At 40.3% G+C, this 14,744-nt stretch overlaps 1 protein-coding gene across 1 annotated transcript in view; it reads right to left on the reverse strand.

Moving 5' to 3' along the window:
* Window positions 1–8,419: 8,419 nt before the first annotated feature.
* Window positions 8,420–14,744, reverse strand: part of LOC306886716 (proton-coupled folate transporter-like) — a gene marked incomplete at both ends in the record, with an annotated part of 40,108 nt that continues 33,783 nt past the window's right edge. The window contains one exon of the mRNA XM_079444045.1: window positions 8,420–8,471. Coding sequence (XP_079300171.1) covers window positions 8,420–8,471 — 52 coding nt within the window. The remainder of the gene's footprint in view (window positions 8,472–14,744) is intronic.

Genomic DNA, 14,744 nt, shown 5'->3' on the forward strand with positions numbered 1-14,744 from the left:
ATGAGTCAGTAAACCCATGAACCGTGACAACTCTGTCCAGTTATTCAAACAACATACAAATTCAACAAGCAAAGAACATTTACATTATCAAAAGATATTATCGCTGACTTCAGTTTAGCGCGTGTAGCTGTAGGCCTACTAAAAACAAAATACATTAAATAATAATTTTAAAATCATTAACATTTTGCAGATCCTGCAATGATGACTTCAATTGTACATACATTTAATGTTCCTTTGAAATGACTTTTGTTGCAATAAATAATCCCTAATAGTTTTCTTACAAGACACATTAGAGAAAGCATTGAAATATTATGTATTTATTTAAAACTAATACAATTTATTTACTAATCAAAGTGACTCATTATGAATTTGCCTAAAAATTGCTTTTGAATTAAACCAAACACCTATAATTCATGAAGTGAATAAAGCCTGACCAACCAGGCCTGTAAGGCCACCTTGGTCCGGACCTCGGTAAATGTCTCATGTTCAAAAAAATAAAATTTGTTCTCTGAAAGACTAATTTGCTGTTAAATTCTTCATATGAATGTCTGCATGACATGCATAATGGCAATTTGCTAGAATTTTAGCGTCCGTGGTATGAAAACGATCGTTGCGAGATGCTGATGAAGTAAACCAGTCGATTTGGGAGAGTTGTGAGAAAGTTAATAAAGTAGGAAGTTGTAGTTTGGGGTTATCAATATCTTTATCTTATCTTATTTGCAAAAGATTTGAAATAATTTTGGTTTATTTTTATTTATAATTTGTTTTCAATAGCAATATCTGGCAACACTGCATCGACGGCACTCAAACTGACAGTAATAAAAAAAAGCCTATATGGACAGGTTATTGCTGACAGGATACGACATTCGATAAGGGAAAAGCAAAAATATAATGATATTATCTGTCAGAAACGTTATCAACGCTGTCAAAAAAACAGTATTTAACACTACACAGATCTGTAGAACAATTAGTTTACATTGGCCTAATGAAATTAAATGAAATATGCAAACACTAGCACCATGAAGAAGTCTATGCTATGGCATTCAGTATAGTAGTTAAATATTTACAAATCATGTTATAAACATTCATAAGGAGGACAAAGTTATCAGCAATATAGCAATGATTATTAATAAAAACTATAACTGTAATACATTGTTGCATGAATAATAAACAACTGATAAAATTATCCACCGCCAAAATATAGTAGCAATACAGTATAGGCCTATTGACAAATTTTAATTCAATAGGGTATAATTTAAAAAAATCTTTTTTTTTATTTCACAGCAGTGACAAACAATGATGAAGCTTAGGATAAACACCAGTGCTACCTGGCTGTCACAAATGAAGGCAGTGGATGGACATGGATGCTGCTCCACAGGGCGATGAACTTTTAAATTAAATAAAAATAAAATATAAAATTAATAAAGAAAAAAGCAAAGGTGCTAGCAGCAGTTGAGGTATATCTGTGTATGTGCCTGCTTGGAAGAAATATATTAACAAATTAAGCACAGAAGGTACAGAACCTGCTATGTGGGTTCAATATAGTAAATTTCAGGCAGATTTCTAAAGATTTTGTTCAATGTTTAAAAATAACATTATTATAAACAGCTGTAGTTGTTTAATTGGACTAAATACAGTGCTCTCCACTAATATTGGCACCCTTGGTAAATATGAGCAAAGGCGGCTGTGAAAATAAATCTGCATTGTTTATCCTTTTTTATTTCATTCAAAAAATTCACTAAATTCCAGCCTATCATTGAAGTAAAACAATTGAAAGTGGGGGGAAAATCTCATTGTGAAATAAATGCTTTCTCTAGTTCATATTGGCCACAATTATTGGCACCCAATTAACATACTTTTCCCAGGGTAACAGCTCTGAGTTTTCTCCTATAATGCCTGAAGTGTTTGGAGAACACCTGATAAGAGATCAGAGACAATTTTCTTCATACAGAATCTCTCCAGATCCTTCAGATTCACAGCTCCATGTTAGTACTTCTTCTCTTCAGTTCACCTCACTCATTTGCTGTAGGGTTCAGGTCAGAGGACAGGGACAGCCATGGTAAAAGATTAATTTTGTGTTCAGTGACTCATTTTTGTGTTTATTTAGATATTTGTTTTGGATTGTTGTCCTGGTGGAAGATCCAACACCCCTTGGGTGTTGTCGCCATTGCCGAATTGGACCCAGAGTGGCTCGTGACCAGTTCCGGTTCCTTTCTTCCCGGAGGTGCATGAGGAGCTGATGAAGTCGTGGACGGCCCCTTTTTTGGCCAGAAGCTGCTCGTCTGCCTCCCCCATCCTCACTACTCTCGATGGCGGGGCGGCTAGGGGGTCCGTTGACATTCCCCAGGTGGAGAGTGCAGTTGCAGTGCACCTGTGCCCGCAAAACGCCGCCACTTGGGGGAATCTTCCTTGTCTTCCATCCAAAGCCTGTAGGCTGACGGCCTCTCTCACGGCCAAAGCTTACAGTGATGCGGGGTAAGCCGCCTCTGCCCTGCATGCCATGGCTATCCTGCGAGCACACCAAGCCAAGGCACTAAAATGCACGAGGGTAGTACCAACCCGAGGTTGATGCAGGAGCTGCGCTTGGCGACTGACCTTGCCCTACGTGCGACGAAAGTCACAGCGTGGTCCCTCGGGAAGGCGATGTCCACACTTGGGGCCCAAGAGCACCATCTATGGCTCAGCCCAGCTGAGATGAGAGATTTCGACAAAGTGCACTTTCTCGATGCCCCTGTCTCCCATGCTGGACTGTTCTGCAACACTGTCGAGGATTGTGCCCAGCAGTTCTCAGCAGTACAGAAGCAGTCTGAGGCCATCCAACATAACTTGCTGATGCACCATCTGCCCCCGCTCCGCCGCGGGCCAGCCTCCATTCTGCTCATAGCCGTTGGCGCCTTACTGCATCCTCCAGAGCTGCTCCCCCCTGTGCTGAATCATCACATAGGCCGGCGCGTCGAGCCTCTCGTAGGAGTGCGAAGCAACCTGGAAATGTGGGAAGCTGCTCTTTCTCAGAAGACAGTGAGGACAGCACCGCTCCTTCCCCTGAAAGAGGGTCGGGTGGAGAATCATTTGTTCTGTTTCTCTGGCCAATCCTGGATCTGCGAGTCTGGAATCGGGCCCTGCACTAGCTTCCATTCAAGATGTTGACGCAGAAGCGCATCATCAGATGCATCCAACCCCAGGATTGGTTTGCGGCGTTCAACCTGAAAGACGCTTACTGTCATGTCTCAATTCTCCCTCGACACAGACCGTCGGTTTGCCTTCGAGGGTCGGGCATGGCAGTACAGGGTCCTCCCCTTCGGGCTCTCCCTGTCCCCTCATGTCTTTGCTAAAGTCTCGGGAAGGGCGCCCTTGCCCTGTTATGGTAAGTGGGCATCAGGATCCTCTCCTGTCTCGAGCATGGCCCGCGCTTGAGAACAGTTGTGCGATCACAGGTACCTGGTGCTCTGGCACCTCAGCCAGTTGGGGCTTCGGGTCAACTGGGAAAAAAATAGCAAGCTCTCCCCTGTGCAGGGAAATTCTTTTCTCAGTATGGAGTTAGACTCGGTGAGTGTGGTGGCTCGTCTCACCAACGAGCTTGCCCAGTCCATGTTGATCTGCCTGAGTTCCTTTAGAGGCAGGATGATGGTACCACTGAAACACTTTCAGAGGCTCTTGGGGCATATGGTATCCACAGCCGCAGTCTCGCCGCTCGGATTACTTCATATGAGACCACTTCAGCACAGGTTACACCCCCGAGTCCCAAGTCCCAAGATGGGCATGGTGCCATGGTACAATTCGCGTGACTACCATGCCAACGCATTGCCGCTCATTCAGCCCCTGGACGGACCTTGTCTTTCTGCAGGTCGGAGTACCCTTAGAACAAGTGTCTCGCCATGTCGTTGTCACGATGGATGCCTCCAGTGCTGGTGCGCTACATGCAACGGGCAGGCAGCCTCGGGGTTCTGGACAGGGGCTCGACTGCTTTGGCACATCAACTGCCTCAAGTTGCTGGCTTTGCTACTAACCTTGTGGCGGGCCGACCACTGCTGCTTGGCTAGCACGTGTTGGTCTGCATGGTCATTGCGACCGTTTCGTACTCAACTGGCAGGGTTGTCTACGATCACGTCTCATGTCACAACTCGCTCGCCATCTTCTCCGCTGGAGTCAGACGCAGCGCAAGTCGTCCACATCCTGGGGGAGCTCAATAGTGCAGCCGATGTGCTCTCACAACAGCTCACATTTCCCGGAGAAGGGTGTCTCCATCCCGAGACTGATCCGGCTGTTCTGGAGTCGATTCGGGGAAGCTCAGGTAAACCTGGTTGCCTCCCACGAGTCCTTCCATAGCCAGTTGTATGACTCCCTGACCGAGGCCCCCTCATCACGGACGCACTGGCTCACAGCTGGCCAGTATGCATTTCCCCCAGTGAGCCTTCTCGCACAGACACTGTGCAAGGTCAGTGAGGACGAGGAACAGGTCCTGCCGGTTGCGCCGTCTTGTGACATCCCCTCCTGGCGCATCCCTTTGGGGAAGGACCTCCTTTCTCCAGATCTTGGAACCTCCATGTGTGGTTCCTTGATGAGACCCGGCAGACTTGAGTGTTTTGTCCACTCTCTACGAGGTGAGCTCTTGCCTTGGGGTGGAGTCTGTTCACGATTTGGTGTCGCCGAGAGGACCCTGTCTGGACTACAGAGGGGTCCCGTTGAGCTGCTGTAGTCAGTTGAGCATTTTCGATGAGCGAAGTGTGCCTTGTGTTTGGGCCGGCCTACTCTCACGTTGTCCTGTGACCCCGGCCTGGATACATGCCCAAGGTTCCCACCACGACCTTCTGCGATCAGGTGGTGAACCTGCAAGCACTGCCCTCAGAGGAGGCAGATCCAGCCTTGGCGTTGCTGTGTCCTGTAAGAGCGAGCGCCTTTTCCCTCCTCCAGTAAAGTTCCCTGGACGGCGAACTAAGTGGGGTTCCTCCAGCACCCCCAGCAGTCAGACTGGGCAGAGCAGTCTGACGCCAGGCCCAGTATTGGTGTTAGCTTGCCCGGGTCTCCGGTCAGCCCCTTTACTGGGCTAGGTGTCCATATGGCTTGATTCCCTTCGGGCAATCCCATATGTGTATTCTTCTACGGTAAGGTTTCCCTCTCTGTAAACCCGTGTCTTCCCTTTGACAGAGCACTCTGTCAGGCTCTGCTGGCAGCCGCTCCTCCCTACTCCTAGGTAGGACTTGCCTTAGAGGCCCATTCCATGTGTAGTACTGCCCCAGGCCTGGATCAGTCCATATCAGTGTCTCCACATGTCACCTCGCTTCGGGCAGGATGTGGCCTCCGTAGTGCCCTTCTCAAGAAGGCTCTCTTCCCCGTCGTAACTGCCAAGCTGGTAACAACAAATAGGAAAGACTTGAAGCAATATTTAGTTGAAGGTCGAAATCCATTCTAATTTCTGTGGTGAAAGGAACAGCGGCTTGGCTATCACCAGCAGCGATATACTCACCTGTGGTCCCTACGTGTACCAAGGTTAGCGAATTTGCGCTGGGGCGATGGGAAGGTTACGACCTTTGCATGGCCTTTGTCTGTCACATGGTTGCTTGTCCACATTTGCTATGCCATTAGATTGTGACAGGGTTCAGGTTGTGGTGCTTTCCATAGACCCCATATTGTCGTCACTCGACATAACTCATAGTGACAGACAGATAGGGAATGTCTCGGTTACGTATGTAACCCTCATTCCCTGATGGAGGGAACGGAGACGTTATGTCTCCTTGCCACAACCTCGAACCATCGCTGGCGGCCAAGGACAAGTTCTCGGCTCTTCAGCGTAAAACATGAAGAGTGTATGCACCTGTCGCCTATTTATACCCGTATGCACAGGGAGTGGCTCAGGTATCCACTAGCCAATATTCATTGGCGTTTTCTCTTAAAGTCAGAGATGATTGGGGCTCCCCAGTGAATCCCCATAATGTCGTCACTCGACATAACATCTCCGTTCCCTCCATCAGGAACGAGGGTTACATACATAACGAGACGATTCTTTTAAGCCCGTGTACCAAGATGATCTTCTGAATTGCAAGATGATAGCATCATGATATCTTTTTTCCCATCTAAACCAGCCTTAATACAGCACTCAATACAATTCAAATGTTATGTTTTGTCAAACACTATAGGCACAGAAACCCCCTGTGGTCAGCACTAATGCAGGCAGTGATGCAATAAAGCCATAGAAAGTCCTCCGCAGTTCCATCTGGCCGTGTGAAATTGTATTGATCAGAGCTGCAATTAGGGAAGACTATTGAAAAATAATGATTCCCTTCTATACTTCTGCATAGATATTGCTTTGAGAGATGCCCAGAGATTGAATGGCTTTTTCGACCGCTTCACAATGCATGCCAGGCAATTAATGGCATCTTCTATTTCTCATTACATTGGGTGTCAGCATCATCTGTACCCGGGGCTCAAGGGCAGTGCAGTCTCCTGAAACACCAAACACAAAGCTGCACTGGCTTTATGATGTGTACATGGCACTGCCTTCGTTATTTTGTAGGAACAAAATGGAGGTATGATTCCAGCCCACTTTAAACGGCTCTGTGAGGATAATTTCACCCAACTCTGCATTTTCGGTTATATGCAGTTGGTATCAGTCTGATCATTTAAATACGATACAATTCAATTTCAGTCACGCTGCAGTGGTGTGATTGGATTGATCTTGCCAGCGCTTGCACTGGGTATACCAATGATAATTACAACTGATGGGAAGCGTTTGCAGTGTGTGTATCGCTTGTAATGAGATTCTCTTCAGCCTTATCAGAGATGGTAGTTTTGGGAGACTCTGGCCCTCGCCACTTAGGTTTGTGCTTGTGTCTGCTTGGATGCGTTTGTATGTGTCCGAAATTCCAAAGGCTGTTGAGGGAGCTCTTCTATTCTCATTCCCATCACAATCAGCCAGTCAATATCAAGTAGCCTCAAGAGACTGTTTTACATCATAAAGCGGCAGGTTTGATTGGGACAAATAACAGCAAGGAGTATCATTCAATGAAATGGTATTTTGCTCCTCGATATATTTATATTTATCACCAGTTTAATGAGCAAATTAGTGTTATGCATATATGTATAGGAGAGTATCACGGTCCATTCTGTGGATTGATCACACAGTATCTCTCTGATCAATAATCGTGTGATTTAAAGTCACCATAAAAACAGAAATTAACCCTATTTACTGTCTAATAGACGATCTTGGCTCTATTATGTGCAGTTTATCAGAAATAATGATATGCCACCAACAAGTTTGGGGTTGGTAAGTATTTTTTATGCCTTTGAAAGATTTTATGTCTTTTTATGTCTTTGCTCTTTTATTTGGTCAAAAATACAGTAAAAAAAACAGTAAAATTGTGAAATGCTTTTACAATTTAAAATAATATGTATAATATAATAAGGTTAGTTGGTGAATAGAAAGTTAAAAAAGCACCATTTATTTGATCGATCAATTGATTGATTGATTAATTATTATTATTAGTGTTAGTAGTACTCTGAAGTGTGTGTGTGTTTTCTTTATTATATATATATATATATATATATATATATATTCTTTGTATTAATCTTTAATCTAATGTAAAATATATTGTTGTTGTTGTTGTTGTTTTTTACTTTCCCTACAGTCATGTCATAGAGACACGTTTCACTACCCAATCAATTCCCAATGGATAAAATTAATTTCAGCTCAACATATTTTCCCAATAAATATCCTGTTTCACTTGGAAATACATCAGATTTCATCAGTAAATTTGGTTGTAAACACCATTTCACGTTAACTTAACTGGCTTGTCCATGTAGGACACAAATATAGCTGTACCATAAACATCATCTATTCCACGTTAAGGAAGTTCATTCATGGCAGCCTTATGTACATTTTGGAAAAAGTCTCAACTTTATGCATGAAATGTATTTAATTGTCCAACAACTCCAGGATTCTACCCTGTGTCAGTATAATTGTGGTGAATGGCTTATCGGGGAGAACAATTCAGTGCAGCTATTCTCATTTACTTCTTCCAATTCTGAAGCTGACCTTTCACTGTTCTAATTTTATTAAAAGGTTATTAATGCTTTCTCACCACACGCTCATGCAGACTGCAGCACATTTCAACTCACTAAAGAACTTGGGGAGAGTCTTTTTTGCATTATATCATTCTGTGGTTTGTTATTTATTATACAGTACTTACATATATTACTGTGCATATGAATCAGTTTAAAGTGCAACTGGTGAATTCATCAAAGTTTAAAAAATTTGCTTGTGATGGAATATGTACCAGTACGTGCACAAAAAAAAAAAAAAGAAACATGTTTTTTTTATTTTTTCGTGGAGACTTTTAGCGAAGATCAGTTTGCCACAGCAAAACATGCAATATCCAATCATGGATCCACTTTGTGCTGAAAGAAAAACCCAGAAGGAGGAGATTCAGTCTGAAAGCACAAGGCGAGGATGAGTGGCAGGCATCTCACTAATCCACCTAAAAGCCAACAGAGAGACACATCAGACGCAATAAGAAGAGGTGCCACAGAAGAGAAACACTCCACACTTCACAATATACTTCGTGTAAATCTCCCTCCCCTATAGTTATTTAAGCATGATTTTAGTTTTAAATCAGCATGTTATTTATTTTAAAACAATAATATTTGATCATAGAAATACATCTTTGTCGAATAAAAAAGGAAAAGCAAATAAATAAATAATAACTTTTATGTGTAATTCAGTTGCTGGCTTAGGAATGGCAGCAGGCCACCAGGTGTCATAAATAGGCCATTCATAATCCACACGGAGGTTTATGCAATGTCAAGGGTAAACTAAAACCTACCTGTCTCTGTGGCTTTCACTAGCAGCTGAACTCTTTTCTTGTCACTCAGTGGGAAAAGGAAAAAATTGTTTTATTTAATTTTTGGATAAAAGTGTTGGCACATGCATAAACACGTCTGTCTTATGTGTTTTATAATAATTAATTCCATAATTCCTCTACAGGTCTCCTTGTAGTACTTGTATGCTAGTAGACCTGTAATTATATAAATATTTATTTTATTTAACCGATTTCAATGTAGTTTTATTATATTTTTGTATATTTGTAATGTAATATAACATTTTATGTTTGGTGTTGAGTTGGATAGCGATTTTAAATTTAAATTGAGTATTAATTACCAAAACCTCCATGTAACTAAATGTAACATTGTAAATAGTTATTGTTATTATTACAAAATATTATTGTTATAGGTAGTAAGGACATTGTGGTACTGTCGTGAATGTGCGTCAAACACTGACAAGGAGAAGAAATTGTTGAATAAAAGTCGTTATTTTTGTTTTCTTTGTGCACAAAAAAAATATTCTCGTAGCTTCATAAGATCCAGGTTGAACTGCTGATAGTACTATTTTAATTATGTCCTTACTACCTTTCTGGGCCTTGAACATGTCAGTTGCATTGCTGTCTATGCAGGGTTAGAAAGCTCTCAGATTTCATCAGAGATTTCTTAATTTGTGTTCCAAAGATGAATGTGGCCCTCATAACATGAAGGTGAGTAATTAATGACAGTATTTTCATTTTTGTGTGAACTAACTCTTTAAGATTGGAATTGTTAAATAACAATGAACAAGACTGCATGTACAGCATTACCTAATTATTGATAATTATAATTTGTACATAATATACTAATATTTTTCTTAACTTAACTCTTTAATAGCTGAATTTCTTAGCATCAATTAATTCATTAGTTAACATGAACAATAAACAACACTACAATAAGACCCAGCAATAACCCTAATATAATGCTCTTTTCTTGTTAAATAATGTTAGTAAAGAGCCTGCAAAATTAGTAACACATCATGTAATGTAAAAATATGCCACAATCATACAAGAGAGTACACAACGTGCATAATAAATTACGTAATAAAGATAAATCACATTAGTAGGGACCCCATAATAAGTAGAAACACATTAACTGATGTTGAAATGGTTTTTACAATGAGGTTCACAAAAAACTCTATTGCTTTAAAGTAACTAATAAAGTGCTGTTCAATGTTAGTTCATGAAAACTAATGCTTTAAGTCATGTTAAAGCACAGCATGAATGAGCAGACTTTGAATGTTAAGTAATGTAAATGTATAAAAGAACATAAACTAAGATTATTAATGTTTCAAAGAGTTAAAAAAATAAATAAGCTAATGTTAAGAAATGCATTAATATATGTAACAGTTCAAATGAACCAACTAATAATGTAAACCAATCATGCTCATTGTGGGTTCAAGTTAGCAAATGCATTAAGTAATGTTAATAAATACAACCTGTCTTACCATTAATTCATTATTTATATTATTTGTGATGTTTGCTGAGATGTTGCTATTTGCTGAAACTTGGGTTTAGGGGTTTTAATTGAGGAAAGGTGTGTTATTACTTTTCTTTTTGCAACTGGATATGAAACAAAATCCCATAGACTTACATTGGAAGAGGGACCCAAGCCATAAACAATGACAAGAAAATCACAGAGACTTGAGTCGAGCAGTAAGCAACCACTCAGAATGCACTTGGTAAAAACACTTAAAACACATTAGCAACTGCATAGCAATGCCCTATAGCAACCACTTACAACACCCTAGTATTGTTTTCTTCCAGTTATACTGTGTATACTATATATTTCTTATTAGAAAGTACTATATATGAAGTAATAATTAATTAAAGTAAATGGTTACAATCAACATCCAAGTGAGTAGAGGAACCAGAGTGAATCAATGTTCACAAAAGGAAATACTAATGGAGAAAATGCCAGGATGTCAGGCTAGTAAATGTAATGGCTATCCATAAATTTGACTAATACTTTTGACAACAACAGCTGGCTGAATTAGTTATTTGCTTGCAACTCGCAAATATACAATCAGAGAAGCACTTTCTCCCATTTCCAGACACATTAATCTAAGTCCATCTCCATATCCTGATAAATATTCTAGGTTTGCTTTCCAGGCATATGAAAAAAAAAAAAAAAAGCATAGTTATAAGAGCATAATAGTTTTTCATTCTGGGATGGGTCAATAATAAATATGCAAAAGCCATTTCCTCCACATGCGATCTCAAAAAGAGACTTTAACAAAGCAGCCCTTGAATGACACTAATTAAACAGATTCAGCAGAGGGTTGGATTGCGCTACAGTGTGAACGGCTAATTGTTGCTGTCAGGCAGAGTGCAGGTGTGCCACACGGCTCAGTCTGAACGCATTTGGCTTTGGCAGACAGTGAGATAGGCCTTTAATTTCATGCTTAATGAGAGAGTACAGGTGCTGGACTGTGTTAGCTGGCCACTGGCATTGCCGTCGTCCCAAAGTTTTGCTGAACCTCGTTGTCTGAGCCACACGGAGGTTGAATAGGGTGCTAATTGCAAAATCGTATCAGAAATGTTCATCATTGCAGTGCATTTGAAATTACCATTGCATTGTGAAAGAGTTGGAGGGAAACTGTTCCTTTGATGCAGTTTAATAATTAATTTAATAAGTTGAGATCACTTTGATACTTTTTAATTTGATCAATTTTATAAACAACAACAATAATAATAATAATAATAATAATAAGAATTATTATTACTATTATACAAAAACTAAATTAATAGAATAAAATTTAATTTTAATTGAATTTAATATAGATTAATGTGACTTGAAATATAACTAAATGTAACATTTCATGTTTTTGCGTTTAGTTATTTTTACATTGTAAATAATACAGTATTATTATCATTACTACTATTCTTGTTATTTGTCATTTTTTTATTAATTATTATTAATTCTTTTTGTTGTTGCTGTTGTTAGTTTTATAAAATGTAGCTTAATGTGATTTTTGTGTGCTTGGAATATAACTAAATGTAACATTTCATGTTTTTGTGTTTTTAATTATTTTTTAATTGTAATTAAAAAAAAAAAATATATATATATATATATATATATATATATATATATACATATATATACACATATTTATATATTAGGGGTGGCACGGTACATGTATTCGTACCGAACCGTCACAGTACGGACATCTCGGTTCGGTGCATGAGGCCTTACAACGAATACAGGCAATTCCCCCACAATCCAGAAGGGGGCGCCTGCAGTAAAGCAACGCTGTTTGATAACCGCCAGCAGAAGAACAGCGAATGCCATGTAGCGCTATCCGTATCCCTTCTAGCCTAAAGGTCACTGTACACTGAGTCCGAAATTTTCATCCGAAATTTTCGCACATTAAAAAATAAATACGACCTCACACGTTTGCACGCTGCCTCCGAAACATTCGTCCGCCAAAAAAAAATTCGGATCAGGTTCGATTTTCTGCGTTTTTGCATCCGTAGCATGCATTTTGATAGGAAAGAATGAGGAATACAAAAAACACCTGCAAAAAAAATCATACTCAAGGTATCGGCACACTGAGTCCGAAATTTTTGCATGCGTTTTTTTATATTCGTAATCCTAAAAATTTGTCATGCACAGAAACGTTGCACACTGAGTCCGATGCGTATTAATTAATCCGTTGCAAAACAGTAGCCTACTAAATGGAGTCTTCAAGCATTGAGGATGATTTTGTTGTCCTCTCGCTTCTTAAAAAAAAAAAGAAAAGAAAAAGCTCTATATAGCTACAGTGCTTTGTGCTGCGAGAGGAAGTGGATGAATTTGACAATCGTTATTCTGCATTTTGGCATTCAAAACACCTCTCAAAACACTTGCTACGGATGGGAAACAGGGAAAAAATTTAACCCGATCCTTATTTTTTTTATGTCAGATGAAAATTTCGGAGGCAGTGTGTAAACGTGATTGACATAACGTGAGGTCGTATCAAATTTTCGGACTGCGCCATGGCCTTCAGTGTTGCGCACTTGAAAACAAAGCCCACTAAACAGTGACCGTGTGCTGATTCTGAACGCGTCTCTTACATAGACTGACAAAGGAGTATACTTTAAAGGCTTGCGCATTCAACGGTTTGAGAAATGGAGCTTTGTGCTCGTGTATCCTACCTCTCTCATTCGTCACAAATCCAAATATTCCAAAATATTTCCATATTTGCGATGTAACGTATCTGAATGCTAAACTATTATTTATTATGTAAATTATAGGCTTTGTACTTCAGTCGCGTTCCAACGGTGACACAGAGGCGGGTGCGCTGATGTTTGGCTCACTGTATTTTATTTTGATAAAGTATCAACTGCGCTGTCAAGTTAGCAATGCTGGAACTGATGTGTGTGTTTTTGTTTGTTGTTGTGCATGTGTGTGTGTGTGTGTGTGTGTGTGTGTGCGTGTGTGTGTGTGTGTGTGTGTGTACGCTCCAGCGCGATCACTTCAACTGTTTCCTTATACCAGCAGAATTAACTTTAAACACTTATTGTCTTATTAATAATCACTGTATAAAGGTCTGCTTTTATTTTTGTACACTGACAATGAAAAAAAAACAGATTTTATATACATAACGTAATAATATTTAGTATTTTCACATCTAGGTGGAAACATTTAAAATTTTCACTACTGTCTGTTCAAAATAAATGAAAAGAAACTGAGCATAGTAGACTTCTTTTTTTTTTCTGTTGTACCAAAATCGTATCGAACCGTGACCCCCGAACCGAGGTACCGAACCGTGACACCCCTGTTTGTTTCAGTTCACAGGTTCATTTAAGGCACTGGGCCATAACCTACACCTCCAAAACTTCCATGCTGTTGTTTTGGCTGAGAATTTTTTTTAAATTATTCATGATGAAAATAGAACAGGAGTTGAAACAACAAACAAAGTCTCAGGGGTCTTGCATATTTAAAGGGAGCCATGCAAAAGACCTCCTCTCTGCATTCAAAACCATGCACACGCATCCCGTGTCTGTCCAATAAAGTCAAAAATCATCAAACATTAATCTTAACAACACTCTGCAATAGGAAATGAATTCCGTGACATGAAAAAGGGGCGCTTTACAAAACCTGAGGTGCTGTAAGGTCTGTTTTGGGTTTTGTTTCTTGTTCATGTTTTCATGTCTTTTATTTTGAAGTTTGGTCATGGTTCCTGTTTTGTCATGCTTCCCTTGCCCTCATGTTTCATTGCTATTGGTTCCTTTGTTCTATGTGTCATGTTCTGATTGGTTGTCCTTGTCATGTGACCCTCATAGTTTTGTATAAGTTTGCTAGTTAGTGCAATTGTGCCTTGTCGTGTATTATAGTTGTAACCTGCTGTTGGTGAGTTTAGTTTGTTCATGCCACGTCAAGCCTGTTCATGTCAAGTCTGTCTCAAGTCAAGTCTGCATCTGTTTGGATCATGTTTGGATTTTGGAAACCACTTTGTAAATAAACTGCACTTGGGTTCATACTACACTCGCCTTCAGTGGACTCCCTCGTTACAGAATACACAACCTCTACAATGAACCCAGCAGTTGGACGTCTCCTCTGCCTGCGTCAGGGCAACCGGGCTATAGAGGAGTATGTTGCTGATTTTTGTGAACTTTGCTATTTGGTGGATTTTAATGACGTGACCCTAAAAGACATTTTTCGTTCCGGTGTCGACAAACCACTTCGTTCCAGTCTGCCAGGGGGAACTATTTGTTGGTCACTGGAACGATACATTGACTTTGTTCTTGTGTTGGCCGGATCACCACTGACTGTGGGTATTATGGATAGGGAGCCTACTAATGTCACATCTGCTATGCCAAAGCCTGTTAACGTCATGCCTGCCCAGCCAGAGTCTGCTCACGTCATGCCTGCCCAGCCAGAGTCTGCTCACGTCATGCCTGCCCAGCCAG

Source organism: Barbus barbus (genome assembly GCF_936440315.1).
Source record: "Barbus barbus genome assembly, chromosome: 20".
In the NCBI taxonomy this organism is placed as follows: Eukaryota; Metazoa; Chordata; class Actinopteri; order Cypriniformes; family Cyprinidae; genus Barbus; species Barbus barbus.